Source organism: Camarhynchus parvulus, unplaced genomic scaffold (assembly GCF_901933205.1).
Source record: "Camarhynchus parvulus unplaced genomic scaffold, STF_HiC, whole genome shotgun sequence".
In the NCBI taxonomy this organism is placed as follows: Eukaryota; Metazoa; Chordata; class Aves; order Passeriformes; family Thraupidae; genus Camarhynchus; species Camarhynchus parvulus.
The window spans coordinates 1-26,093 of record NW_022148245.1 but is presented as its reverse complement, the minus strand read 5'-3'; the positions used below and the strand labels follow the sequence as shown (position 1 = coordinate 26,093).

General features: G+C 49.5%; 1 protein-coding gene across 1 annotated transcript; it reads left to right on the top strand.

The window, feature by feature from the left end:
• Positions 1 to 478: 478 nt before the first annotated feature.
• LOC115916333 (prefoldin subunit 6-like) lies at positions 479 to 20,116 on the top strand (the record flags this gene model as incomplete). The annotated part of the gene is given in 4 exon segments (XM_030970035.1): positions 479 to 542; positions 17,875 to 17,945; positions 19,992 to 20,031; positions 20,034 to 20,116. Coding segments are annotated over 4 exon segments (258 nt in total), but the record flags the coding sequence as incomplete, so codon positions are not given.
• Positions 20,117 to 26,093: the final 5,977 nt, after the last annotated feature.

Below are 26,093 nucleotides of genomic sequence, written 5' to 3'. Positions count from 1 at the left end.
GCTGGCGTCTATATGGGTATAAAGGGGCGTGGCGAAGCTGGAAGGGCGTGGTTGTGTGTGCGCGTACGGAAGAGTGCGTGCTGGGAGCGTTGAAGGGTGCGCGAGCTGAGGGTGAAAACTAGTGGGGAATTTGGGGATTTTGGGGCATTTTGGGGCATTTTGTGGAGATTTGGGGTCCGGAAGAAGGTTTGGGGTCGGGCGAGGAGTTTCGGGGGTCCTGAAGGCCTTGGGGGGCCAATGACATTTGGGGGGCAAGAAGGAATTTGGGGTCTCTGCAGGGGATTTTGGGTTTGAGATCAGTCCTGAGGGATTTGGGGGTCCTGAGGGGATTTTTGGGGAGGACCTGAGGGGTTGGGAGGACGCGGCTGGATTTTGGAGGGAAGGATTGGTGATTTTTGGGAGTCCTTGAGGGGTCAGGGGATTTGGTTTCAAATGGGTGACCCCAAATTTCCCCAAAATTCTCTCAAAAGTGCCCCCCATGGCGGAGCTGCTGCAGAAGAAGCTCCAGGGGGAGCTGGAGAAATATCAGCAGTTACAGAAAGGTAGAGACCAAAAAATCCTCAAAATGCTCTTTAAAAAATCCTCTTTGGGACCCCCAAATCCCCTGGGACCCCCAAAATCTCACCCTAAAAGCCTCCCCACAAATCCTCTAAAAAAAAAACCCTTGGAATGCCTCCAGACTTCCCAAAAATCTCCCCAAAAACCCTGGATCCCTAAACCCCTCCCCAAAACCACTTGGGACCCCTCCCCAAAAACTCTTCAGATCCCCCCCAAAATCCCTCAACCTCCCAAAATCCCTCTGGGGGACCTCTCCAAAACCTCCCTAAAACCTCTTGGGACCCCCAAAAAATCCTCCCAAAACCCCCACCCTCTCTCAATATCCCCTGGGACTCCTAAAACCCTTCACATCTCCCCAAAATCCCCAAACCTCCCCAAAATCCCCTGGGACCCCCAAACCCCTCCCTCAAAACCTCTTGGGACCCCCAAAAATCCTTCAGAACCCCAAATTCTCTCAATAGCCCCTTGGACCCCTAAAACCTCTTGGGAAACCCCCAAAAATCCTTCAGATCTCCCAAAATCCCCTCAAACCTCCCAAAAACTCTGGGGACCCCCAAAACCTCCCCTAAAACCTCTTGGGACCCCTAAAAAATCCTTCAGAACTCCCCAAATTTCCTCATCATCCCTGGGACCCCCAAAAAATCCTTTCAGATCCCCTTCAAAATCCCCAAAACTCCCCAAATCCCCCTGGGGACCCCCAAAACCTCCCCAAAACCTTCCTCTTGGGACCCCCAAAATCCTCCTCCTGAACCCCAAATTTCCCCTCATCCCCTGGGACCCCAAACTCCCTTCTAAAACCTCCTGGGACCCCCAAAAAACTCTTCTCAGATCCCCAAAATCCCCCAAACCTCCCCCCAAATCCTGGGACCCCCAAACCCTCCCCCAAAACCACTTGGGACCCCAAAAATCCTCCTGACCCCCCAAATTTCCCTCTCATCATCTCCTGGGACCCCCAAAACCTCCCCAAAAACCTCCTCCTGGGACCCCCAAAACTTCAGATCCCCCCAAAATCCTCAAATCCTCCTGCAAAACTCCTCTGGGACCTCCAAACCCCCCCCAAAACCTCTTGGGACCCCCAAAATCCCTACTTATTTCCACCAAATCCCATTGTTCCCTAAATTCCCATTTTCCCCTTGAATTCCCTGGTAGTTTTTCCCAAAATCCTCCTTTTTTACCCCAAAATCCCCATTTTTTCCCCTGAAAATCCCTCTTTATTTCCCCTAAATCCCATTTTCCCTAAATCCCCATTTTTTCCCCCCAATCCCCGGATTTTTCCCCCAAATCCCCCCATTTATTTCCCCCAAATCCCATTTTTTCCCCTAAATTCCCTTTTTACCCCATTTTTTCTCCATTTCTTTTTTTCCCAAAATCCCATTTTTTACCCCTAAATCCTCATTTATTTCCCCCAAATCCCACTTTCCCCTAAATTCCCATTTTCCCCTTGAACCCTGTCCAAAATTTTTCCCAAAATCCCCCTTTTTTTCCCAAAAATCCCCATTTATTTCCCCCAAATCCCATTTTTCCCCAAAATCCCCATTTTTTACCCCCAAATCCCATTTTTCCCCTAAATTCCCATTTTCCTTGAATTTTCCCAAAATTTTTTTCCCAAAATCCCTACATTTTTCCCCAAAATCCCCATTTCTTTCCCCCAAAAAATCCTGGTTTTTCCCAAAATCCCCATTTTTCCCAAAATCCCCATTTCTTTCCCTGATCCCATTTTCCCCCAAATCCCCATTTTTTACCCCAAAATCTCCATTTATTTTCCCAAATCCCCCTTTCCCCAAATCCCCATTTTCCCCTTTAATCCCTGTTTTTTTTTCTCCAAAATCCCCATTTTTCCACCAAAATCCCCATTTCTTTCCCCTCAATCCCTGGTATTTTTTCCCCAAATCCCCATATTTTTCCCCAAAATCCCCATTTTTTCCCCAAAAATCCCATTTTCCCCTTTAATCCCTTTATTTCTCCCCATATCCCATTTCTCCCCCCTCAAATCCCCATTTCCTTCCCCAATCCCCGGATTTTTCCCCAAAATCCCCTTTTTTCCCCAAAATCTCCATTTATTTCCCAAAATCCATTTTCCCCGATCTTCATTTTCCCCCCAAAATCCTGCTTTTTATTTCTCCAAAAACCCATTTTTCCCCCAAAATCCCCATTTCTTTCCCCTCAATCCCTGGTATTTTTTCCCAAAATCCCCATTTTTCCCCCAAATCCCCATTTATTTCCCCCAAATCCCTGGTTTTTTAAATTCCCATTTTTACCCTTATTTTCCCCGGTATTTTCCCCCAAAATCCCCCATTTTCCCCCCAAAATCCCCATTTCTTTTTCCCCAAAATCCCATTTTTCCCTGAAAATCCCTCTTTTTCTCCCCATATCCCATTTCCCCCCTCAAATCCCTCATTTCCTTCCCCTCAATCCCCGGATTTTTCCCCAAAATCCCCATTTTTGCCCAAAATCCCCATTTTTTACCCCAAAATCCCCCTTTATTTCCCCCCAATCCCATTTTCCCCTAAATTCCTATTTTCCCCTTGAATCCCCGTATTTTTTCCCAAAATCCCAATTTTTTCCCCCAAATCCCCATTTATTTCCCCCCAAATCCCCATTTTTTCCCAAAATCTCCATTTTTCCCCCAAAATCCCCATTTCTTTCCCCTCAATCCCTGGTATTTTTTCCCCAAATCCCCATATTTTTCCCCCAAAATCCCCATTTTCCCCAAAAATCCCATTTTTCCCTGAAAATCCCTCTTTATTTCTCCCCATATCCCATTTCTCCCCCCTCAAATCCCCATTTCTTTCCCCTGGATCCCCGGATTTTTCCCCAAAATCCCCCTTTTTCCCCAAAATCTCCATTTATTTCCCCCAAATCCCATTTTCCCCAAATCCCCATTTTCCCCTTTAATCCCTGTTTTTTTTTCTCCAAAATCCCCATTTTTCCACCAAAATCCCCATTTCTTTCCCCTCAATCCCCGGTATTTTTCCCCTCAATCCCCATTTTTTCCCCAAAATCCCCATTTATTTCCCCAAAAATCCCATTTTCCTGAAAATCCTCTTTATTTCTCCCCATATCCCATTTCTCCCCCTCAAATCCCCATTTCCTTCCCCTCAATCCCCGGATTTTCCCCAAAATCCCCTTTTTTCCCCCAAATCCCCATTTATTTCCCCCAAATCCCATTGTTCCCTAAATTCCCATTTTCCCCTTGAATTCCCTGGTAGTTTTTCCCAAAATCCTCCTTTTTTACCCCAAAATCCCCATTTATTTCCCCAAAATCCCCTTTTTTCCTCAAAATCCCCCTTTTTTTCCCCCATATCCCATTTCTTCCCCCTCAAATCCCCATTTCCTTCCCCTGGATCCCCAGATTTTTCCCCAAAATCCCCTTTTTTTCCCAAAATCCCCGTATTTTTGCCCAAAATCCCCGGATTTTTGCCCAAAATCCCCGTATTTTTGCCCAAAATGTAGCTTTTGCCCCAGATCAGGCGCGGACTGCTGAGCCGGACCCTCGCTGCTCTCGCGCGTCGACACGGCCGGGCTGGAGGAGAAACAGCACGAGAGGCTGCAGCGCCTGGTGAGCCCCGAAATCCACCCCAAAATTGCCCCAAAATCACCCAAAAATTCACCCCTAAAATTACCCCAAAATCCGCCCCAAAATTATCCCAAAATCATCCAAAAATTACCCCAAAACTATCCCAAATTCACCCCAAAATTATCCCAAAATTATCCCAAAATCACCCAAAAATTCACCCCTAAAATCACCCAAAAATTATCCCAAAATGACCCCAAAATTGCCCCAAAATCACCCCAAAATCATCCAAAAATTATCACAAAATTATCGCAAAAATTGCCCTAAAATCACCCAAAATTATCCCAAAATCATCCAAAAATTCACCCCTAAAATTACCCCAAAAATTATCCCAAAATTACCCCAAAATCCGCCCCAAAATTATCCCAAAATCATCCAAAAATTGCCCCAAAATTATCCCAAATTCACCACAAAATTATCCCAAAATCAAAATCACCCCAAAAATTCACCCCTAAAATCACCCAAAAATTATCCCAAAATGACCCCAAAATTGCCCCAAAATCACCCCAAAATCATCCAAAAATTATCACAAAATTATCGCAAAAATTGCCCTAAAATCACCCAAAATTATCCCAAAATCATCCGAAAATTCACCCCTAAAATTACCCCAAAAATTATCCCAGAATTACCCAAAATTATCCCAAAATCACCCCAAAATTGCCCCAAACTCACCCAAAAATTCACCCCTAAAATCACCCAAAAATTATCCCAAAATGACCCAAAAATTATCCCAAAATCACCCCAAAATTACCCCAAAATTCACCCCAAAATTATCCCAAATTCATCCAAAAATTATCCCAAAATCACCCCAAAAATTGCCCTAAAATCACCCCAAATTTATCCCAAAATCACCCCAAAATTCACCCAAAAATCACCCAAAAATTGCCCTAAAACCCACCCCAAAGTTATCCCAAAGTCACCCCAAAATTATCCCAAAATCCACCCCAAAATTATCCCAAAATGACCCCAAAATTGCCCCAAAATCACCCAAAAATTCACCCCTAAAATCACCCAAAATTGCCCCAAAATCACCCCAAAAATTATCCCAAAATCACCCAAAATTGCCCTAAAATCACCCCAAAATTATCCCAAAATTACCCCAAAATTATCCCAAAATCACCCAAAAATTCACCCCTAAAATCACCCAAAAATTGCCCCAAAATCACCCCAAAATTCACCCCTAAAATTACCCCAAAATCCGCCCCAAAATTATCCCAAAAACACCCAAAAATTATCACAAAATTATCACAAAAATTGCCCTAAAATCACCCAAAATTATCCCAAAATCACCCAAAATTGCCCAAAAATCCACCCCAAAATTATCCCACAATCATCCAAAAATTATCCCAAAAATACCCCAAAATTGCCCCAAAATCACCCAAAAATTGCCCTAAAATCACCCCCAAATTATCCCAAAATGACCCCAAAATTATCCCAAAATCATCCAAAAATTCACCCCTAAAATTACCCCAAATTTCACCCCAAAATTATCCCAAAATCATCCAAAAATTATCCCAATTTTCACCCCAAAATTGCCCCAAAATCACCCCAAATTTTATCCAAAAATCACCCAAAAATTCACCTCTAAAATGACCCCAACATCACCCAAAAATTATCCCAATTTTCACCCCAAAGTTGCCTTAAAATCACCCAGAATTTTACCCAAAAATTACCCCAAAATTCACCCCAAATTTCACCCCAAAATTCTCCCCAAAATTCTCCCCAAAATCACCACATTTCTCCCCAAAATCCCCAGAATTTCTCCCCAAAACCCTGGAATTTCAAAATCCTCCAATTTCACCCCAAAATTCCTGAGTTTCACCTCAAAATTCCTGAATTTCACCCCAAAATCCCCAGAATTTCACCCCAAAATTCCTGAATTTCACCCCAAACCCCTGAAATTTCAAAATCCTCCAATTTCACCCCAAAATCACCAAATTTCTCCCCAAAATCCCCAGAATTTCACCCCAAAATTCCTGAATTTCACCCCAAAACCCTGAAATTTCAAAATCCTCCAATTTCACCCCAAAATTCCTGAATTTCTCCCCAAAATTCCTGAATTTCACCCCAAAATCACCAAAATCCCCAGAATTTCACCCCAAAACCCTGAAATTACAAAATCCTCCAATTTCACCCCAAAAATCCTGAATTTCACCCCAAAATCCCCAGAAATTCTCCCCAAAAATCACCAAATTTCTCCCCAAAATTCCTGAAATTTCACCCCAAAATCCTGAAATTTCAAAATCCTCCGATTTCACCCCAAAATTCCTGAGTTTCACCCCAAAATCCCCAGAATTTCACCCCAAACCCCTGAAACTTCAAAATCCTCCAATTTCACCCCAAAATCACCAAATTTCTGCCCAAAAACCTTCGATTTCACCCCAAAATTCCTGAGTTTTACCCCAAAATCACCAAATTTCTCCCCAAAATCCCCAGAATTTCACCCCAAACCCCTGAAATTTCAAAATCCTCCAATTTCACCCCAAAATTCCTGAGTTTCACCCCAAAATCACCAAATTTCTGCCCAAAATCCCCAGAATTTCACCCCAAACCCCTGAAATTTCAAAATCCTCCAATTTCACCCCAAAATCACCAAATTTCTCCCCAAAATCCCCAGAATTTCACCCCAAACCCCTGAAATTTCAAAATCCTCCAATTTCACCCCAAGAATCACCAAACTTCTCCCCAAAATCCTCAGAATTTCTCCCCAAAATTCCTGAAATTTCACCCCAAAATCCTGAAATTTCACCCCAAACCCCTGAAATTACAAAATTCTCCAATTTCACCCCAAAATTCCTGAGTTTCATCCCAAAATTCCTGAATTTCACCCCAAAATCCCCAGAATTTCACCCCAAAAATCACCAAATTTCTCCCCAAAATCCCCAGAATTTCAAAATCCTCCCATTTCACCCCAAAAATTCCCCAAATTTTCCCTCCAAATTGCGATTTCCCCCCCGAAGCCCCAGATTTGCCCCCAAAATGCCGATTTTTCTCCGGTTTTCCCGTTTCCCAGGGGTTTGACCCCAATTCCAGAGCCAAATTGCGGGCGGCGCCGCAAGGGGAGGGAGGCCGAGCGGCGCCGGCGGCAGCTGCAGCACGAGCGGCACAGGGTGAGCTCGGGGCGAAAAGCGGCGATTCTGGGCAAATTGCCACGTTCCCTACGCGGTTTAGTGGCGCTTCTAGCGCTTTGGGGGGATTTTTGGGGATTTTTATTGGGATTTTTTGGGATTTTTTTGAGACTTTTTGGGGGGATTTTTATTGGAATTTTTTGGGATTTTATTGAGATTTTTTGGTGGGGATTTTTGGGGATTTTTATTGGAATTTTTGGGGGATTTTTATTGGAATTTTTTGGGATTTTTAGATTTTTTTTGGGGGGTTTTTGGGGATTTTTTGGAATTTTTGGATTTTATTGGTAATTTTGGGGGTTATTTTGGGGATTTTTATTGGAATATTTTGGGGATTTCATTCAGGAATTTTGGGGGATTTTTTGGGGATTTTTATTGGAATTTTTTTGGATTTTGTATTGGGAATTTGGGGGGATTTTTGGGATTTTTATTTGAATTTTTTGGGGGTTTTTTGAGACTTTTTGGGGGGATTTGGGGGAATTTTGGGGGATTTTTATTGGAACTTTTGGGGATTTTATTGGGAATTTTGGGGGGGGATTTTTTGGGGATTTTTATTTGAATTTTTGGGGGATTTTTATTTGAATTTTTTGGGATTTTTTTTAGATATTTGGGGGAATTTGGGGGGATTTTTATTGGAACTTTTGGGGATTTTATTGGGAATTTTTGGAGGGGATTTTTGGGGATTTTTATTGAAATTTTTTGGGATTTTTTTTGGAAATTTTATGGGAAGTTTTGGGGAGATTTTTTTTTTTTTTTGGAATTTTTTAGGAATTTCTTGGGGACCTTTTTGGGAAGTTGGGGAATTTTTGGGAACTTGCAAAAAAAATTTTTTTGGGGAATTTTGGGGTCTGGGTTTTTTGGGAAATTCTGGGAATTTTTGGGAGGGGTCCCAAATTCTCCATTTTCCCCCTCCCCAGGCCCGGATCCGGCAGAGTTTGGAGCAGAAGGAGAAGGAGAAAAACCAGGAAGAACCCCCCCAAAAAAAGAGGAAAAAAGAAGGAAAAACCCCCCAAAAATCCGGGAAAAAACTGGGAGAAAACCTCCAAAAACCGGCAAAAAAAACAGGAGAACGCCCCAAAAAAAGGGGAAAAACTGGGAGAAAATCCCAAAATCGGCAGAAAAATGGGAGAAAAACCCCAAAAATCAGGAAAAAGGGAAGGAAACGCCCAAAAATGGGAAAAAAATTGGGGGGAAAAACCCCAAAAAATGGGCAAAAAAAGGGGGAAAACCCCAAAACGAAGAGGAAGGGGCAGAAGGGGGGTCCTGGCCCCAAATTGGGGAGAAAAGCCCCAGAATTGGGGGGATCCCCCCCAAAAAAGGGGCCTGGGCCTTCAAGAAATAAATTTGGGGCGCAGCGATTTTGGGGTGGCTGCAGTTGGATTTGTCCCCAATTTGGGGGTCCCCAAATGTCCCCTCCCCCCATTTTTGGGGGTCCCATCCCAAATTTTGCGGTCCCCAATGTTCCTCTCCCCCCACCGGGGTCCTATCCCCATTTTTGGAGGTCCCCAAAGTATCCCCAGCTCGGTTTTGGGGGACCCCAAAATGTCCCCATCCCAATTTTGGGTGTCCCCAATGTCCCCTGCCCCCATTTTTGGGGGTCCCATCCCAAATTTTGGGGACCTCATCCCGAATTTTGGGGTCCCCTTTCTCCATTTTTAGGTGTCCCCAATGTCCCCTCCCTCACTTTTAGGGTCCCATCCCAAATTTTGGGGTCCTCGCAGTGTCCCCATCCCATTTTTGGGGTCCCCTCCCCCCAATTTTGGGTTCCCACCCCGAATTTTGGGGTCCCCAATGTTCCTCTCCCCCTCAATTTTGGGGTCCTATCCCCATTTTTGGAGGTCCCCAAAGTATCCCCAGCTCGGTTTTGGGGGACCCCAAAATGTCCCCATCCCAATTTTGGGGGACCCCAAAATGTCCCCGTCCCATTTTTAGGTGTCCCCAGTGTCCCCTGCCCCCAGTTTTGGGGGTCCCATCCCAAATTTTGGGGTCCCCTTTCTCCATTTTTAGCTGTCCAAAATGTCCCCTTCCCCATTTTTAGGGTCCCATCCCAAATTTTGGGGTCCTCAAAGTGTCCCCATCCCATTTTTGGGGTCCCCTCCCCCCAATTTTGGGTTCCCATCCCGAATTTTGGGGTCCCCAATGTCCCCTTCCCCCATTTTCAGGGTCCCGTCCCAAATTTTGGGGACCTCATCCTGAATTTTAGGGTCCTCAAAGTGTCCCCATCCCAAAATTTTTGGGGTCCCCAAAGTGTCCCCATCCCGAATTTTGGGGTCCCCAGTGTCCCCTTCCCCTATTTTTTGGGGACCTCATCCCAAATTTTGGGGTCCTCACAGTGTCCCCATCCCATTTTTGGGGTCCCCTCTCCGATTTTTGGATCCCCAATCTCCCCTCCCCCCAATTTTGGGTTCCCATCCCAAAATTTTTGGGGTCCCCAAAGTGTCCCCATCCCGAATTTTGGGGTCCCCAAAGTGTCCTCTTCCCCATTTTTGGGGTCCAATCCCCAGTTTGGGGTCCCCATCCCGAATTTTGGGGTCCCCTTTCTCCATTTTTAGCTGTCCCCAATGTCCCCTCCCCCATTTTTAGGGTCCCATCCCAAATTTTGGGGTCCTCGCAGTGTCCCCATCCCATTTTTGGGGTCCCCTCCCCCCAATTTTGGGTCCCCATCCCGAATTTTGGGGTCCCCAATGTTCCTCTCCCCCTCAATTTTGGGGTCCTATCCCCATTTTTGGAGGTCCCCAAAGTATCCCCAGCTCGGTCTTGGGGCTCCCCAAAGTATCCCCATCCCAATTTTGGGGGACCCCAAAATGTCCCCGTCCCATTTTTAGGTGTCCCCAGTGTCCCCTGCCCCCAGTTTTGGGGTCCCCATCCCAAATTTTGGGGACCTCATCCCGAATTTTAGGGTCCTCAAAGTGTCCCCATCCCGAATTTTGGGGTCCCCTTTCTCCATTTTTAGCTGTCCCCAATGTCCCTTCCCCCATTTTTAGGGTCCCATCCCAAATTTTGGGGTCCTCAAAGTGTCCCCATCCCATTTTTGGGGTCCCCTCCCCCCAATTTTGGGTTCCCATCCCAAATTTTGGAGTCCCCAAAGTGTCCCCATCCCAAAATTTTTGGGGCCCTCTGCCCAAATTTTTGGGGTCCCCAAAGTGTCCCCATCCCGAATTCTGGGCTCCCCAAAGTGTCCCCATCCCACCCGGGTGTCCCCGTTGTCCCCTCCCCAGGCGAGGCCCCCTCGGTGTCACCGGCGCCGGGACTTTGTTGGGGTGGCACCGTGACAGCGGGCGCCAGGCCCGGGACAGCCCGGGACAGCCAGGGGACATCGGTGTCACAGCCCGGGGACAGCCCGGGGACAGCCAGGGGACATCGGTGTCACAGCCAGGGGACAGCCCGGGGACGTCGGTGTCACAGCCCGGGGACAGCCAGGGGACAGCCAGGGGACATCGGTGTCACAGCCCGGGGACAGCCAAGGGACAGCCAGGGGACATCGGTGTCACAGCCCGGGGACAGCCAGGGGACAGCCAGGGGACATCGGTGTCACAGCCCGGGGACAGCCAAGGGACAGCTCGGGGACAGCCCGGGGACGTTGGTGTCGCAGCCAGGGGACATTGGTGTCACCATGCCAGGTTTATGTCTTTGTGTCACATCCAGGTGACAGCCAGGTGACATCGGTGTCACCATGCCAGGTGTATGTCCTTGTGTCACATCCAGGTGACATTGGTGTCACATCCAGGTGACAGCCAGGTGACATCGGTGTCACCATGCCAGGTCTGTGTCCTTGTGTCACATCCAGGGGACAGCCAGGTGACATTGCTGTCACCATGCCAGGTTTATGTCTTTGTGTCACACCCAGGTGACGTTGGTGTCACATCCAGGTGACAGCCAGGTGACGTTGGTGTCACCGTGCCAGGTCCTGGTGCCATCCAGGTGACACTCATGTCCTTGTGTCACATCCAGGTGGCTTTGGTGTCACATCCAGCTGACAGCCAGGTGACATCAGTGTCACAGCCAGGTGACATTGGTGTCACCATGCCAGGTTTATGTCTTTGTGTCACATCCAGGTGACAGCCAGGTGACATTGGTGTCACCATGACAGGTCCTGGTGCCATCCAGGTGACACTCGTGTCCTTGTGTCACACCCAGGTGACAGCCAGGTGACATCGGTGTCACCGTGCCAGGTCTGTGTCCTTGTGTCACATCCAGGTGTTGGTGTCACCGTGCCAGGTCCTGGTGCCATCCAGGTGACACTCATGTCCTTGTGTCACATCCACGTGGCCTTGGTGTCACATCCAGGTGACAGCCAGGTGACATCGGTGTCACAGCCAGGTGACATTGCTGTCACCATGCCAGGTCTGTGTCCTTGTGTCCCATCCAGGTGACCTTGGTGTCACATCCAGGTGACAGCCAGGTGACATCGGTGCCACATCCAGGTGACGTTGGTGTCACCGTGCCAGGTCCTGGTGCCATCCAGGTGACACTCATGTCCTTGTGTCACATCCAGGTGACAGCCAGGTGACGTTGGTGTCACATCCAGGTGACGTTGGTGTCACCGTGCCAGGTCTGTGTCCTTGTGTCACACCCAGGTGACGTTGGTGTCACATCCAGGTGCCATCCAGGTGACACTCGTGTCCTTGTGTCACATCCAGGTGACAGCCAGGTGAAGTCTGTGTCACATCCAGGTGACAGCCAGGTGACATCGGTGCCACATCCAGGTGACGTTGGTGTCACCATGACAGGTCCTGGTGCCATCCAGGTGACACTCGTGTCCTTGTGTCACATCCAGGTGACAGCCAGGTGACATCGGTGTCACCATGCCAGGTCTGTGTCCTTGTGTCACACCCAGGTGACATCCAGGTGAAGTCTGTGTCACATCCAGGTGACAGCCAGGTGACATCGGTGCCACATCCAGGTGACGTTGGTGTCACCGTGCCAGGTCTGTGTCCTTGTGTCACACCCAGGTGACATCCAGGTGACACTGGTGTCACTGTGCCAGCTCTGTGTGATGCCTGCGTGACATCCAGGTGACATCGGTGTCACATCCAGGTGACAGCCAGGTGACATTGGTGTCACCGTGCCAGGTCCCGGTGCCATCCAGGTGACACTCGTGTCCTTGTGTCACATCCAGGTGACAGCCAGGTGAAGTCTGTGTCACATCCACGTGACATCCGTGTCACCATGCCAGGTCCATGTCACATCTCTGTCACACCCGGGTCCTTGGGTCACATCCGTGTCACATCCGTGTCACATCTGTGTCACTGTGCCAGGTCCAGGTGACATCCCAGTGACATCTGTGTGACATCCGTGTCACTGTCCCAGCTCCGTGTGACACCTGTGCCACATCCTGGTGACATCCGTGTCACCGTGCCAGCTCTGTGTCCTTGTGCCACATCCCGGTGACATCCGTGTCACTGTGCCGGGCGTGTCCAACACGTGACATCACTCTCCAACCCGTGATGTCACCCCCGTGACGTCACCCTCTGTCCCCATTGGGGGGGATCTGTGATGTCACTCGCATGACGTCATCCCCAGCCACAGTCCCCATTAGCTGGAGATTCCCCGTGCCCATTGCGTCACCGCCCTGTGACGTCACCACCCTGTGACGTCGCCGCCCTGAGACGTCACCGCCCTGTGATGTCACCGCCCTGTGACGTCACCCCGGTCGCTGCCCCCATCTGGGGGGGGCCATTGACCCGTTTGGGGAGGGGCCCCCGACTTATGACATCATTCCCCATGACGTCACAATCCTGTGAGGGCATTGCCAGTCACGTGTCCCCACTGGGGTGGGGGTTCTCCCACTGATGACGTCACTCCCCATGACATCACTCCCCCATGACATCATCCCCCAACTACAGTCTCCGGGGAGAGGAGGTTCCCCCTCTCATGACGTCACTCCCAATGACATCACCCCCCCCAACTACATTCTCCATGGGGGCGGGGAGGGAGAAGGAACGGGGGATTCCCCCACTCATGACGTCATCCCCCGTGACGTCACTCTCAACTACAAGCTCCACGGGGGAGGGGGGGAGGAGGAGGGGTTTCCCCACCTCCCATGACGTCACTCCCACTACAGTGAAGGGGAGGAAGAGGGGGGATTCCCCCCTGCCATGACGTCACTCCCACTACAGTGAAGGGCAGGAGGAGGGGGGGATTCCCCCCTGCCATGACGTCACTCCCACGACAGTGAAGGGGAGGAGGAGGGGGGATTCCCCGCTGCCATGACGTCACTCGGGATCCCCCCCACCCCCCGCTCCCCACAGCCCTTCCCCCAGGGCCATCAGGCGGCACCGCAGCAGCCCCAGCACGGCCCAGAGCCCCCCGCAGCCCCGGGAGCCCGGAGGCCCCAGGCGCGCTGAGCTCGGGCGGGCCGCAGGCGTGCTTGCGCTGAACAGCGCCCGGCCCAGGCAGCAGCGCTGGCGGCGGGAAGCGCGCCGAGCCCGCTGCTGCGCGAGTGCCGCGCCCGCGGACCCCGCCCGCAGCGCGCCCCCCACCCACATCTCGGGCAGCGCCAGCGTACCGCCAGCGCCCGCCGCCAGTACCGCGCCCGCCGCCCGGCGCGACAGCACGTAGGCGTGCCTGCTGCAGTAGGGCGGTGGTATCGCGACCAGCGGGTACAGCGCCACCACGCGTGGGGCGCTGCGGCAATCGCTTCGGCGCCACCCGCCAGTGGGACGCGCCCAGGTAGAGGCGGGCAGGCGCGTCCCGCCATGTCGCCAGGTGTGTCGCGACAGCGGCACGCTGACGACGCTGCCGCCGGCTTTGAGAGGAAGGGGCGCGGCCGCGGCAGGCGGCGCAGGGCCAGCAGCAGCAGCGCGTCTTGCGCGTCAGGTTGGCGTAGCTGTCGCCCGTCGCCCTGCAGGATGTCGCCGTGTTGCCGCGACTCCGCCAGCAGCTCCCGCTGCGTTTGGGGGTCCTGGTTCCCAGCACCGAACACGTGCGCGGCGGGGAGCCGCCGAGCCGCTTCCCCGCCAGGCTCGCCCCAGGTGTCGCAAGACGGGTGAGGGGCGGCGCTGCAGGTGCGGGGCGCTACGGCACGAGGATCAGCAGGAACGGGCGGGGCGGCACGGCGGGGCGACAGCAGCACCTTGGGGCAGGGAGACCCCGGGGGCCCGGGAGACGCCTCGAGCCCCCTCGGAGGAGAGCCAGGCAGCCGGGGCGCGGGGAGCCCCCTCCCACACCGGGACCCCAATGATCCCCCCCGGACCCCCAGTTCCAACCCCGAGACCCCATTCCAACCCCGAGACCCCCAGACACCCCCTTAGACCCCCAGTTCCAACCCTGAGACCCCAGTGACACCCCGAGACCCCAGTGACACCCCAGAGACCCCCATTCCCACCCCGGGACCCCCCAAATCCACCCCAGGAACTCCCACTCGTGACCTCGAGCTCCCATTGAGGACCCCCGACCCCCATTTCCCACCGCCCACGCCTCACTGGGGACCCCGCGCCCTCCCGTTCACAAACCCCGCGCCCCCATTCACAAATCCCGCGCCCCCATTCACAGGCCCCGCCCTGTTCCCACGCCCCCCACTCACAAACCCCCGCCCTGTTCCCACGCCCCCATTCACAAACCCACCGCCCCAATTCCCATCCCCCGCCTCCCCCGCCCCAACACGCCCATCCCCCCTCCCCCACCCCCCCTCCCCCAGGCCCCCCCCCTCCCCCAGGCCGCCAGGGCCGCCGCCAGCAGCTCCTCGGCCCGGCCGCTGCCCAGCAGCGCCAGCGCCGCCAGCCCCAGCGCCGCCAGCGCCGCCTTGGCCGCCCTCCGCCGCCAGCGCCGCCACGGGCCCATCACGGAGCCCTCCCGCCTTCCCTCTCACCTCCGGCGGCCCCAAAACCCCAAAATTCTCCCCAAAATCCCCGGGGAGGGGGCGACGCACGCGCCGCCTCAAGGGCGCTGGGAGGGCGTGGCCAGCTGAGGGCTGATGTCCATATGGGTATAAAGGGGCGTGGTTTAGCCGGAAGGGCGTGGTTTCTGTGTGTGTGGCGCATGGCAGAGGCGTGGCCGGGGGTGAAAAACGCGCGCGGGGAGGGTGAAAACTAGTGGGGATTTTGGGGCATTGGGGCATTTTGGGGCATTTTGTGGAGATTTGGGGGTCCGGAAGGCGGTTTGGGGTCGGGCGAGGAGTTTCGGGGGTCCTGAAGGGCCTTGGGGGCCACGATGTGGGGGGCAAGAAGGAATTTGGGGTCTTTGAGGGGTTTTGGGGGGATTTGGGGGGTCCTGAGGGATTTGGGGGTCCCGAGGGGATTTTGGGGAGGACCTGAGGGGGTTTGGAGAGGACGCGGTTGGATTTTTGGAGGAAGGATTGGTGGATTTTTTTGGGAGTCCCTTGAGGGGTCAGGGGATTTGGGGTTTCGGGGCTTGGGGGGTGACCCCAAAATTTCCCCCAAAATTCCCCCAAAAAAAGCGCCCCCATGGCGGAGCCGCTGCAGAAGAAGCTCCAGGGGAGCTGGAGAAATATCAGCAGTTACAGAAAGGTGAGACCAAAAATCCTCAAATGCCCCCCAAAAATCCTCTTGGGACCCCAAATCCCCTGGGACCCCCAAAATCTCTCACCCCTAAAAGCCTCCCCACAAATCCTCCCAAAAAAAAACCCTTGGAACGCCCAGACCCCAAAATCTCCCCAAAAACCCTGGGATCCCCAAACCCCTCCCCAAAAACCACTTGGGACCCCCAAAAATCCTTCAGATCCCCCCAAAATCCCCTCAAACCTCCCAAAATCCCTCTGGGGACCTCCAAAACCTCCCCAAAAACCTCTTGGGACCCCCAAAAAATCCTCCCAAACCCCCAAATTTCCCTCTCAATATCCCCTGGGACTCCCAAAAATCCTTCAGATCCCCCCAAAATCCCCTCAAACCTCCCAAAAATCCCCTGGGACCCCCCAAACCCCTCCCCAAAAACCTCTTGGGACCCCCAAAAATCCTTCAGAACCCCCCAAATTTCCCTCTCAATAGCCCCTGGGACCCCCAAAAACCTCTTGGGAACCCCAAAAATCCTTCAGATCTCCCCAAAATCCCTCAAACCTCCCAAAATCCCCCTGGGGACCCCCCAAAACCTCCCCAAAACCTCTTGGGACCCCCAAAAAATCCTTCAGAACCCCCAAATTTCCCTCTCAATATCCCCTGGGACCCCCAAAAATCCTTCAGATCCCCCCAAAATCCCCCAAAACCTCCCCAAATCCCCCTGGGGACCCCCAAAACCTCCCCAAAACCTCTTGGGACCCCCAAAAATCCTCCCCTGAACCCCCAAATTTCCCCTCAATATCCCCTGGGACCCCAAAACCTCCCCCAAAAACCTCCTGGGACCCCCAAAAATCCTTCAGATCCCCCCAAAATCCCCCAAAACCTCCCCAAATCCCCCTGGGACCCCCCAAACCCCTCCCCAAAAACCACTTGGGACCCCCAAAAAATCCTCCCCGACCCCCAAATTCCTCTCAATATCTCCTGGGACCCCCAAAACCTCCCCAAAAACCTCCTGGGACCCCCAAAAATCCTTCAGATCCCCCCAAAATCCTCTCAAATCCTCCCAAAATCCCTCTGGGGACCTCCAAAACCTCCCCAAAAACCTCTTGGGACCCCCAAAAAATCCTCCCAAACCCCCCAAATTTCCTCTCAATCCCCTGGGACCCCCAAAACCTCCTGGGACCCCCAAAAATCCTTCAGATCCCCCCAAAATCCCCAAAACCTCCCAAAAATCCCCTGGGGACCCCCAAAACCTCCCCAAAACCTCTTGGGACCCCCAAAAATCCTCCAGAACCCTCAAAATCCCCCAAAACCTCCCCAAAAACCTCTTGGGACCCCGAAAAATCCTCCCAAACCCCCAAATTTCCCTCTCAATATCCCCTGGGACCCCCAAAACCTCCCCAAAAACTTCCTGCGACCCCCAAAAATCCTTCAGATCCCCCCAAAATCCCCCAAAACCTCCCCCAATCCCCCTGGGGACCCCCAAACCCCTCCCCTAAAACCTCTTGGGACCCCCAAAAATCATTCAGATCCCCCGAAAATCCCCTCAAATCCTCCCAAAATCCCCCTGGGGACCTCCAAAACCTCCCCAAAAACCACTTGGGACCCCCAAAAAATCCTCCCAAACCCCCAAATTTCCCTCTCAATATCCCCTGGGACCCCCAAAACCTCCTGGGACCCCCAAAAATCCTTCAGATCCCCCCAAAATCCCCCAAAACCTCCCAAAATCCCCTGGGGACCCCCAAAACCTCCCCAAAACCTCTTGGGACCCCCAAAAATCCTTCAGAACCCTCAAAATCCCCCAAAACCTCCCCAAAAACCTCTTGGGACCCCCAAAAATCCTCCAGAACCCCCAAATTTCCCTCTCAATATCCCCTGGGACCCCCAAAACCTCCCCAAAAACCACTTGGGACCCCCAAAAATCCTCCAGAACCCTCAAAATCCCCAAAACCTCCCCCTAAATCCCCCTGGGGACCCCCAAAACCTCCCCAAAAACCTCCTGGGACCCCCAAAAATCCTTCAGATCCCCCCAAAATCCCCTCAAATCCTCCCAAAAATCCTCCCAGGACCTCCCCCAGAGCCCTCAGGGTCCCCCCATTATTCTGGGGGGTCCCTGGGCTGTTTTGGGGTCCCCAATTTTGGGGTTCCCCCCCTCCCATGGCAGAGCTGGGCCGGGCGGTGGCGGCGCGGCAGAAACTGGAGACGCAGCTGACGGAGAACAACATCGTGCAGGAGGTGCACCAAAAGAGCCCCGAAAATCAGCTGAAAACGCCCCCAAAATCCCCCAGGAAATGCCCCGAAAATCAGCTGAAAACGCCCCCAAAATCCCCCAGGAAATGCCCCGAAAATCACCCAGGAAATGCCCCAGAAATCACCTAAAAACACCCCAAAAATAACCAAAAATCACCCAGGAAATGCCCCGAAAATCAGCTGAAAACGCCCCAAAAATCACCCAGGAAATGCCCCAAAAATCAGCTAAAAACGCCCCAAAAATCACCCAGGAAATGCCCCAAAAATCAGCTAAAAGTACCCCAAAAATAACCCAAAAATACCCCAAAAATAACGTAAAAATAACCCAGGAAATGCCCCAAAAATAACCTATAAATGCCCCAAAAATCACCCAGGAAATGCCCCAAAAATCAGCTAAAAATAACCCAAAATACCCCAAAAATCACCCAGGAAATGCCCCAAAAATAACCTAAAAATACCACAAAAATAACCCAGGAAATGCCCCAAAAATAACCTAAAAATACCCCAAATATAACCCAGGAAATGCCCCAAAAATAACCTAAAAATACCCCAAAAATCACCCAGGAAATGCCCCAATAATCAGCTAAAAATGCCCCAAAAATAACCCAGGAAATGCCCCAAAAATTAGCTAAAAATGCCCCAAAAATAACCTAAAAATACCCCCAAAATAACCTAGGAAATGCTCCAAAAATAACCTAAAAATACCCCAAAAATGAGCTAAAAATCACCCAAAAGTAACCCAGAAAATACCCCAAAAGTAACCCAGAAAATACCCCAAAAATAACCCAGAAAATACCCCAAAAGTAACCTAAAAATATCCAAAAAATCAGCTAAAAATACCCCAAAAATCAGCTAAAAATACCCCAAAAACCAGCTAAAAATACCCCAAAAATAACCTAAAAATACCCCAAAAATAACCTAAAAATACCCCAAAAATAACCCAGGAAATGCCCTGAAAATAACCCAAAAATAGCCTAAAAATACCCCAAAAATAACCCAGGAAATGCCCCAAAAATCAGCTAAAAATGCCCCAAAAATAACCTAAAAATACCCCCAAAATAACCTAGGAAATGCTCCAAAAATAACCTAAAAATACCCCAAAAATCAGCTAAAAATCACCCAAAAGTAACCCAGAAAATACCCCAAAAATAACCCAGAAAATACCCCAAAAGTAACCTAAAAATACCCCACAAATCAGCTAAAAATACCCCAAAAATCAGCTAAAAATACCCCAAAAATAACCTAGGAAATACCCCAAAAATAACTTAAAAATACCCCAAAAATAACCTAAAAATACCAAAAAAATGCCCCAAAAACTAACCCAAAAATAACACCAAAATGCCCCCAAAATTCAAAAAAAATACCCCAAAACTGCCTCAAACTGCCCCAAAAATAACCCAAGAACTGCTCCATAAATATCCAAAATTGTCCCAAAAATCCCCCAAAATTTAAAAATAAAACCCCAAAACCGAAAAACTGCCCTGAAATAACCCAAAATGCCCAAAACCTCATTTTTATCCCATTTTTTCCCCCGAAATCCCCATTTCTCCCCAAAAAATCCCCTTTCTTCCCCCAAAATTCCCCCAAATATTCTCTTTTTTTATCCCAAAATCCCCATTTTTCCCCCCCCAAAAAAATCCCTATTTTTATCCCATTTCCCCATTAAAAATCCCCATTTTCACCCCTTTTTTTTCCCTCCCAAAAATCCCCATTTTTCCTTGAAAAATCCCCTTTCCATCCCATTCCCCTGAAAAAAATCACCATTTTCCTCCCAAAAATCCCCATTTTTCCCCCCAAAATCCCCTTTTTATCCTTTTTGCTCCCCAAAAATCCCTTATTATTTTTCCCCATAACCCCCAATTTTTCCACCAAAAAAATCCCATTTTTCCCCCAAAAAAATCTTTTTTTTTTTTCCCTGAATTCCCCATTTTTCCCCGTTTTCCCCCACAAAAAACCCAATTTTTTCCCCCTTTTTTTTTCCCCCCCAATCGCGTTTTTTACCAAAATTTGGATTTTTCGCCCCAATTTCAGGAGCTGAACCTGCTGGATGAATCCAACACCATTTTTAAGCTTTTGGGCCCGTTTTGGTCAAGCAGGATCTGGAGGAGGCCAAAAGCACCGTGGGGAAACGGCTGGAGTACATCACCGGGGGAGATGTGCGCCTGCTTTGGGGTGAAAACGGCCATTTTGGGCAAAAACGGGAAAAAATGGGGAAAAATTGATTAAAAAATTGAAAAAATGGGGGGAAATGTGGAAAACGGGGGAGAAAATGGTGAAAAAATGGGGGATAAATGGGGGGGAAAATGGGGAAACAGCTGGAGTGCATCAGGGGGGAGATGTGGGTTTGGTTTGGGGTGAAAAACGCCGATTTTGGGCAAAAATGGGGAAAAAATGGGGAAAAATTGATAAAAAAATTGAAAAAATGGGGGAAATGGAGAAAAAATGAGGGATAAATGGGGAAACAGCTGGAGAACATCAGGGGGGAGATGTGGGTTTGGTTTGGGGTGAAAAACCGGGATTTTGGGCAAAAATGAGGAAAAATGGGAAAAAAATGGGGAAAATTTGATAAAAAATTGAAAAAAATGGAGAAAAATGTGGAAAACGGGGGAGAAAATGGTGAAAAAATGAGGGATAAATGGGGAAACAGCTGGAGAACATCAGTGGGGAAATGTGTGTTTGGTTTGGGGTGAAAAACTGGGATTTTGGGCAAAAACGGGGAAAAAATGGGGGAAAATTGATAAAAAATTGAAAAAAATGGAGAAAAATGTGGAAAACGGGGGGGGAAATGGTGAAAAAATGGGGGATAAATGGGGGAAAATGGGGAAACAGCTGGAGTGCATCAGGGGGGAGATGTGCGTCTGCTTTGGGGTGAAAAACCGGGATTTTGGGCAAAAACGGGGGAAAAATGGGAAAAATTGATAAAAAATTGAAAAAATGGGGGAAAATGGAGAAAAAATGTGGGATAAATGGGGAAACAGCTGGAGAACATCAGTGGGGAAATGTGTCTTTGGTTTGGGGTGAAAAACTGGGATTTTGGGCAAAAATGAGGAAAAATGGGAAAAAATGGGGGAAAATTGATGAAAAATTGAAAAAATGGAGAAAATGTGGAAAACGGGGGGAAAAAACGGAGAAATAATGGGGGATAAATGGGGGGAAATGGGGAAACAGCTGGAGTGCATCAGGGGAGAGGTGGGTTTGGTTTGGGGTGAAAAACGGGGATTTTGGGCAAAAACGGGGAAAAATGGGGAAAAATTGATTAAAAATTGAAAAAATGGGGGGAAATGGAGAAAAAATGAGGGATAAAATGGGAAACAGCTGAGAACATCAGTGGGGGAAATGTGTTTTGGTTTGGGGTGAAAACGGGGATTTTGGGCAAAATGAGGAAAATGGGAAAAAATGGGGGAAAATTGATAAAAAATTGAAAAAATTGAGAAAAATGTGGAAAACGGGGGAGAAATGGTGAAAAAATGGGGGATAAATGGGGAAACAGCTAGAGTGCATCAGGGGGGAGAGGTGGGTTTGGTTTGGGGTGAAAACCGATTTTTGGGGCAAAATGGGAAAAAATGGGGAAAAAATGGGGGAAAATTGATAAAAAATTGAAAAAAATGGAGAAAAATGTGGAAAACGGGGGGGAAATGGTGAAAAAATGGGGGATAAATGGGGGGAAAATGGGGAAACAGCTGGAGTGCATCAGAGGGGAGAGGTGGGTTTGGTTTGGGGTGAAAAACCGGGATTTTGGGCAAAAATAGAGGAAAAATGGGGGAAATTCTCATTTTCCTCCCCTAAATTCCCATCCCCCCCAAAACTCCCATTTTTGCTCTCCAAATCCCCATTTTCCTCCCTAAAATCCTCATTTTCCTCCCTAAAATTGCAATTTCTCCCCAAAATCCCAGTTTTGCTCAAAATAATCCCCATTTCCTCCCCAAAATCCCCATTCCCCCCCCCAAATCCCTATTTCCCCCCCAAAAATTCAATTTTTCTCCCCCAAAATCCCCATTTCCCCCCCAAAAGTCCCGTTTTCTTCCCAAAATCCCCATTTCTTTCCCAAATTCCCATTTTTTCCCCCCAAAATCCCCTTTTTCCCCCCAAAATCTCCCCAAAATCCCCATTTTTCCTCCCCAAAATCCCCTTTTTTTTCCTAAACCCCCATATTTTTTCCCTAAATCCTCTTTTTTCTCCCAAATCCCCATTTCCCTCCAAAATCCCCATTTTTCCTCCCCAAAATCCCCATTTTCCCCCCCAAATCCCGATTTTTGCCCAAAATCCCCATTCCCCCAAACCCCCCATAATCCCCATTTTCCCCCAAAATCCCCATTTTCCCCCTCCTTTTCCCCCCAAAATCCCCATTTTTCCTCCCCAAAATCCCCCTTTTCTTTTTCCCAAACCCCCATATTTTTTCCCCATTTTTCTCCCCAAAATCCCCATTTTCCCCCCCAAAAAATGCCCCCAAAATCCCCATTTTTCCTCCCCAAAACCCCCCTTTTCTTTTTCCCAAACCCCATATTTTTTCCCCCCCAAAATCCCCATTTTCCCCCAAAATCCTCCTTTTTTCCCAAACCCCCATATTTTTTCCCCCAAAATCCCCATTTTCCCCCTCATTTTCCCCAAAATCCCCATTTTTCCTCCCCCCCAACCCCCCCCTTTTTTTCCCAAACCTCCATATTTTTTCCCCCTTTTTCCCCCAAAATCCCCATTTTCCCCCATTTCCCCCAAAAAATCCCCCAAAATCCCCATTTTCCCCCAAAACCCCTTTTTTTTCCCCAAAACCCCCATATTTTCCCCAAACCCCCCACATTTCCCCCCCCACAAAAACCCCCATTTTGCCCAAAATCGCCGCTCAGCCCGTTTTCTGCCCGCAGGAAGCGCCTGAGCAGCAGGCGCAGGAGCTGGAGCGGCGCCGAGCAGCAGCGGCAGCTCCTGGGGCACCTCCAGCACGAGCTGCAGGCCAAGCCCTGAGCGCCCCCAAAAATTTGGGAACACCCCAAAATATTTGGGAACTCCCCAAAAAATCTTGGACTCCCCATTCCCAAAATCCCCATTAAATTCCGTGAAAATACCCCAAAATTGAGATTTTTTTGGTCGTAGTGGTGTTAAATTCCCAAATTTTGGGGAATTTGGGGGTCCTGAGCACCCCAAAATTTGGGAACTCCCCCAAAAATCTTGGACTCCCCAATTCCAAAAATTCCAATTAAATTCCACCAAAATACCCCAAAATTGAGATTTTTTTAAATTTTTTTTGCTCATAGTGACGGGAATTTGGGGGTCCTGAGCACCCCAAAATTTGGGAACTCCCCCAAAAATCTTGGACTCCCCCCCCCAAAAATCCCATTAAATTCCGTGAAAATACCCCAAAATTGAGATTTTTGTTGTTGTGGTGTTAAATTCCAAATTTTGGGGAATTTGGGGCTCCTTGAGCACCCCAAAATTTGGGAACTCCCCAAAAAATCTTGACTCCCCAATTCCCAGAAATCCCCATTAAATCTACCTTCAAAAATACCCCAAAATTGAGATTTTTTAAAATTTTTTTGGTCGTAGTGGTGTTAAATTCCCGAATTTGGGGGGGCCCTGAGCGCCCCCAAAAAATTTGGGGACACCCCAAAAAAATTTGGGAACTCCCCCAGAAAATCTCGGACTCCCCCAATTCCCAGAAATCCCCATTAAATTCCGTGAAAATACCCCAAAATTGAGATTTTTTTTGTTGTTGTGGTGTTAAATTCCCAAATTTTGGGGGAATTTGGGGGGTCCTGAGCACCCCAAAATTTGGGAACTCCCCCCAAAAATCTTGGACTCCCCCAATTCCCAGAAATCCCCATTAAATTCCACGAAAATACCCCAAAATTGAGATTTTTTAAAAATTTTTTTTATCGTAGTGGTGTTAAATTCCCGAATTTGGGGGGGCCCTGAGCGCCCCCAAAAAATTTGGGGACACCCCCAAAAAATTTGGGAACTCCCCCCGAAAATCTCGGACTCCCCCAATTCCCAGAAATCCCCATTAAATTCCACCAAAATACCCCAAAATTGAGATTTTTTTTGCTTGTAGTGGTGTTAAATTCCCAAATTTTGGGGGAATTTGGAGGCTCCTGAGCACCCCAAAATTTGGGAACTCCCCCCAAAAATCTTGGACTCCCCCAATTCCCAGAAATCCCCATTAAATTCCACGTGTGAAAATACCCCAAAATTGAGATTTTTTTTGTTGTTGTGGTGTTAAATTCCCAAATTTTGGGGGAATTTGGGGGGTCCTGACACCCCAAAATTTGGGAACTCCCCCCAAAAATCTTGGACTCCCCGAATTCCAAAAATTCCAATTAAATTCCACCAAAATACCCCAAAATTGAGATTTTTTAAAATTTTTTTTGGTCATAGTGGTGTTAAATTCCCGAATTTGGGGGGGCCCTGAGCGCCCCCAAAATTTTGGGGACACCCCAAAAAAAATTTGGGAACTCCCCCCAAAAATCTTGGACTCCCCCAATTCCCAGAAATCCCCATTAAATTCCACGAAAATACCCCAAAATTGAGATTTTTTAAATTTTTTTTTGCTCGTAGTGGTGTTAAATTCCTAAATTTTCGGGGGATTTGGGGGGTCCTGACACCCCAAAATTTGGGAACTCCCCCCAAAAATCTTGGACTCCCCCAATTCCCAAAAATGCGCATTAAATTCCACCAAAATACCCCAAAATTGAGATTTTTAAAATTTTTTTTGGTCGTACTGGGGGGGAATTTGGGGGGTCCTGAGCACCCCAAAATTTGGGAACTCCCCCCAAAAATCTTGGACTCCCCCAATTCCCAGAAATACCCATTAAATTCTGTGAAAATACCCCAAAATTGAGATTTTTTTTTTAATTTTTTTTTGGTCGTAGTGGTGTTAAATTCCCAAATTTTGGGGGAATTTGGGGGATCCTGAGCACCCCAAAATTTGGGAACTCCCCCCAAAAATCTTGGACTCCCACCCCCAAAAAATCCCATTAAATTCCATGAAAATACCCCAAAATTGAGATTTTTTTTGTTGTTGTGGTGTTAAATTCCCAAATTTTGGGGAATTTGGAGGTTCCTGAGCACCCCAAAATTTGGGAACTCCCCCCAAAAATCTCGGACCCCCCCCTGACACCCCCAGACCCCAAAAATCCCGCTGGAATTGGGTCCAAATCTGCCAAAAATCGGGAATTTTAAATGCGGGGCATGGCCAAGGCTTTAGGGGGGCCAAGCCCCTAAAATGCGGAAATGGGGCGTGGCTAAAACCCCCATGGGGCATGGAAATTTGGGGTGGGGGGGGCGTGGCCGGAGTGTCTGAGAGAGGAATTTTTGGGGTGATTTTGGGAAATTTTTTTGGGGTCTGGGGTTGAGGCCGGATCCCATGGGCGTTAAAATAATTTTGGGGCGACTTTGAGGCGATTTGGAAGAAGAAATTTTGGGGCGATTTTTTGGGGTTTGGGCGGTTTTGTGTTGGGGGCGTGGCCAGAGTCCCATGGGGAGGGGGGGAGCCTTTGAGCCCCTGAGGGTTCGGGAATTTGGGGTTTTGGGCGTGGCCAGGGTTTGACCCGATTTTGAATTTTTGGGGGGCGTCCCCCTGAGGGGGGAATTTTGGGGTTTGGGGTTCGCGTGGCCGAAGCTGCTGGGGGAGGGGAATTTTGGGGGCGTTTTAATTTGGGGGCGTGGCCCGCTCCACGATTTTTGGGGGGTTTCTTTGGGTTTGGTTTTGTGTTGGGGCGGGGTTCAGGCGTGGCCAGAGCCCCTGAGGGGCGGGAATTTTTGGGGGTTTCTTTTTGGGGATTTGACCCCGAATTTTTGGGGGTTTCTTTGAGGGTTTGAATTTTGGGGTTTGAGAGCGGGGGTTTTGGCCGAAGCCGCTGGGGGAATTTTTGGGGGCAATTTCTGGCGATTTTGGGGGATTTGGGCGGTTTTGTGTTGGGGGCGTGGCCAGAGCCCCTGAGGGCGGGAATTTGGGGTTTCTTTGAGGGTTTGACCCCGAATTTTGGGGTTCCTGAGGGAATTTTGGGGTTTGGAGCGTGGCCGAAGCCGCTGGGGAATTTTGGGCGATTTTTGGGGGTTTGGGGCGGTTTTGTGTTGGGGGCGTGGCCAGAGCTCCTGAGGGCGGGAATTTGGGGGTTTTTTGAGGGTTTGACCCCGAATTTTGGG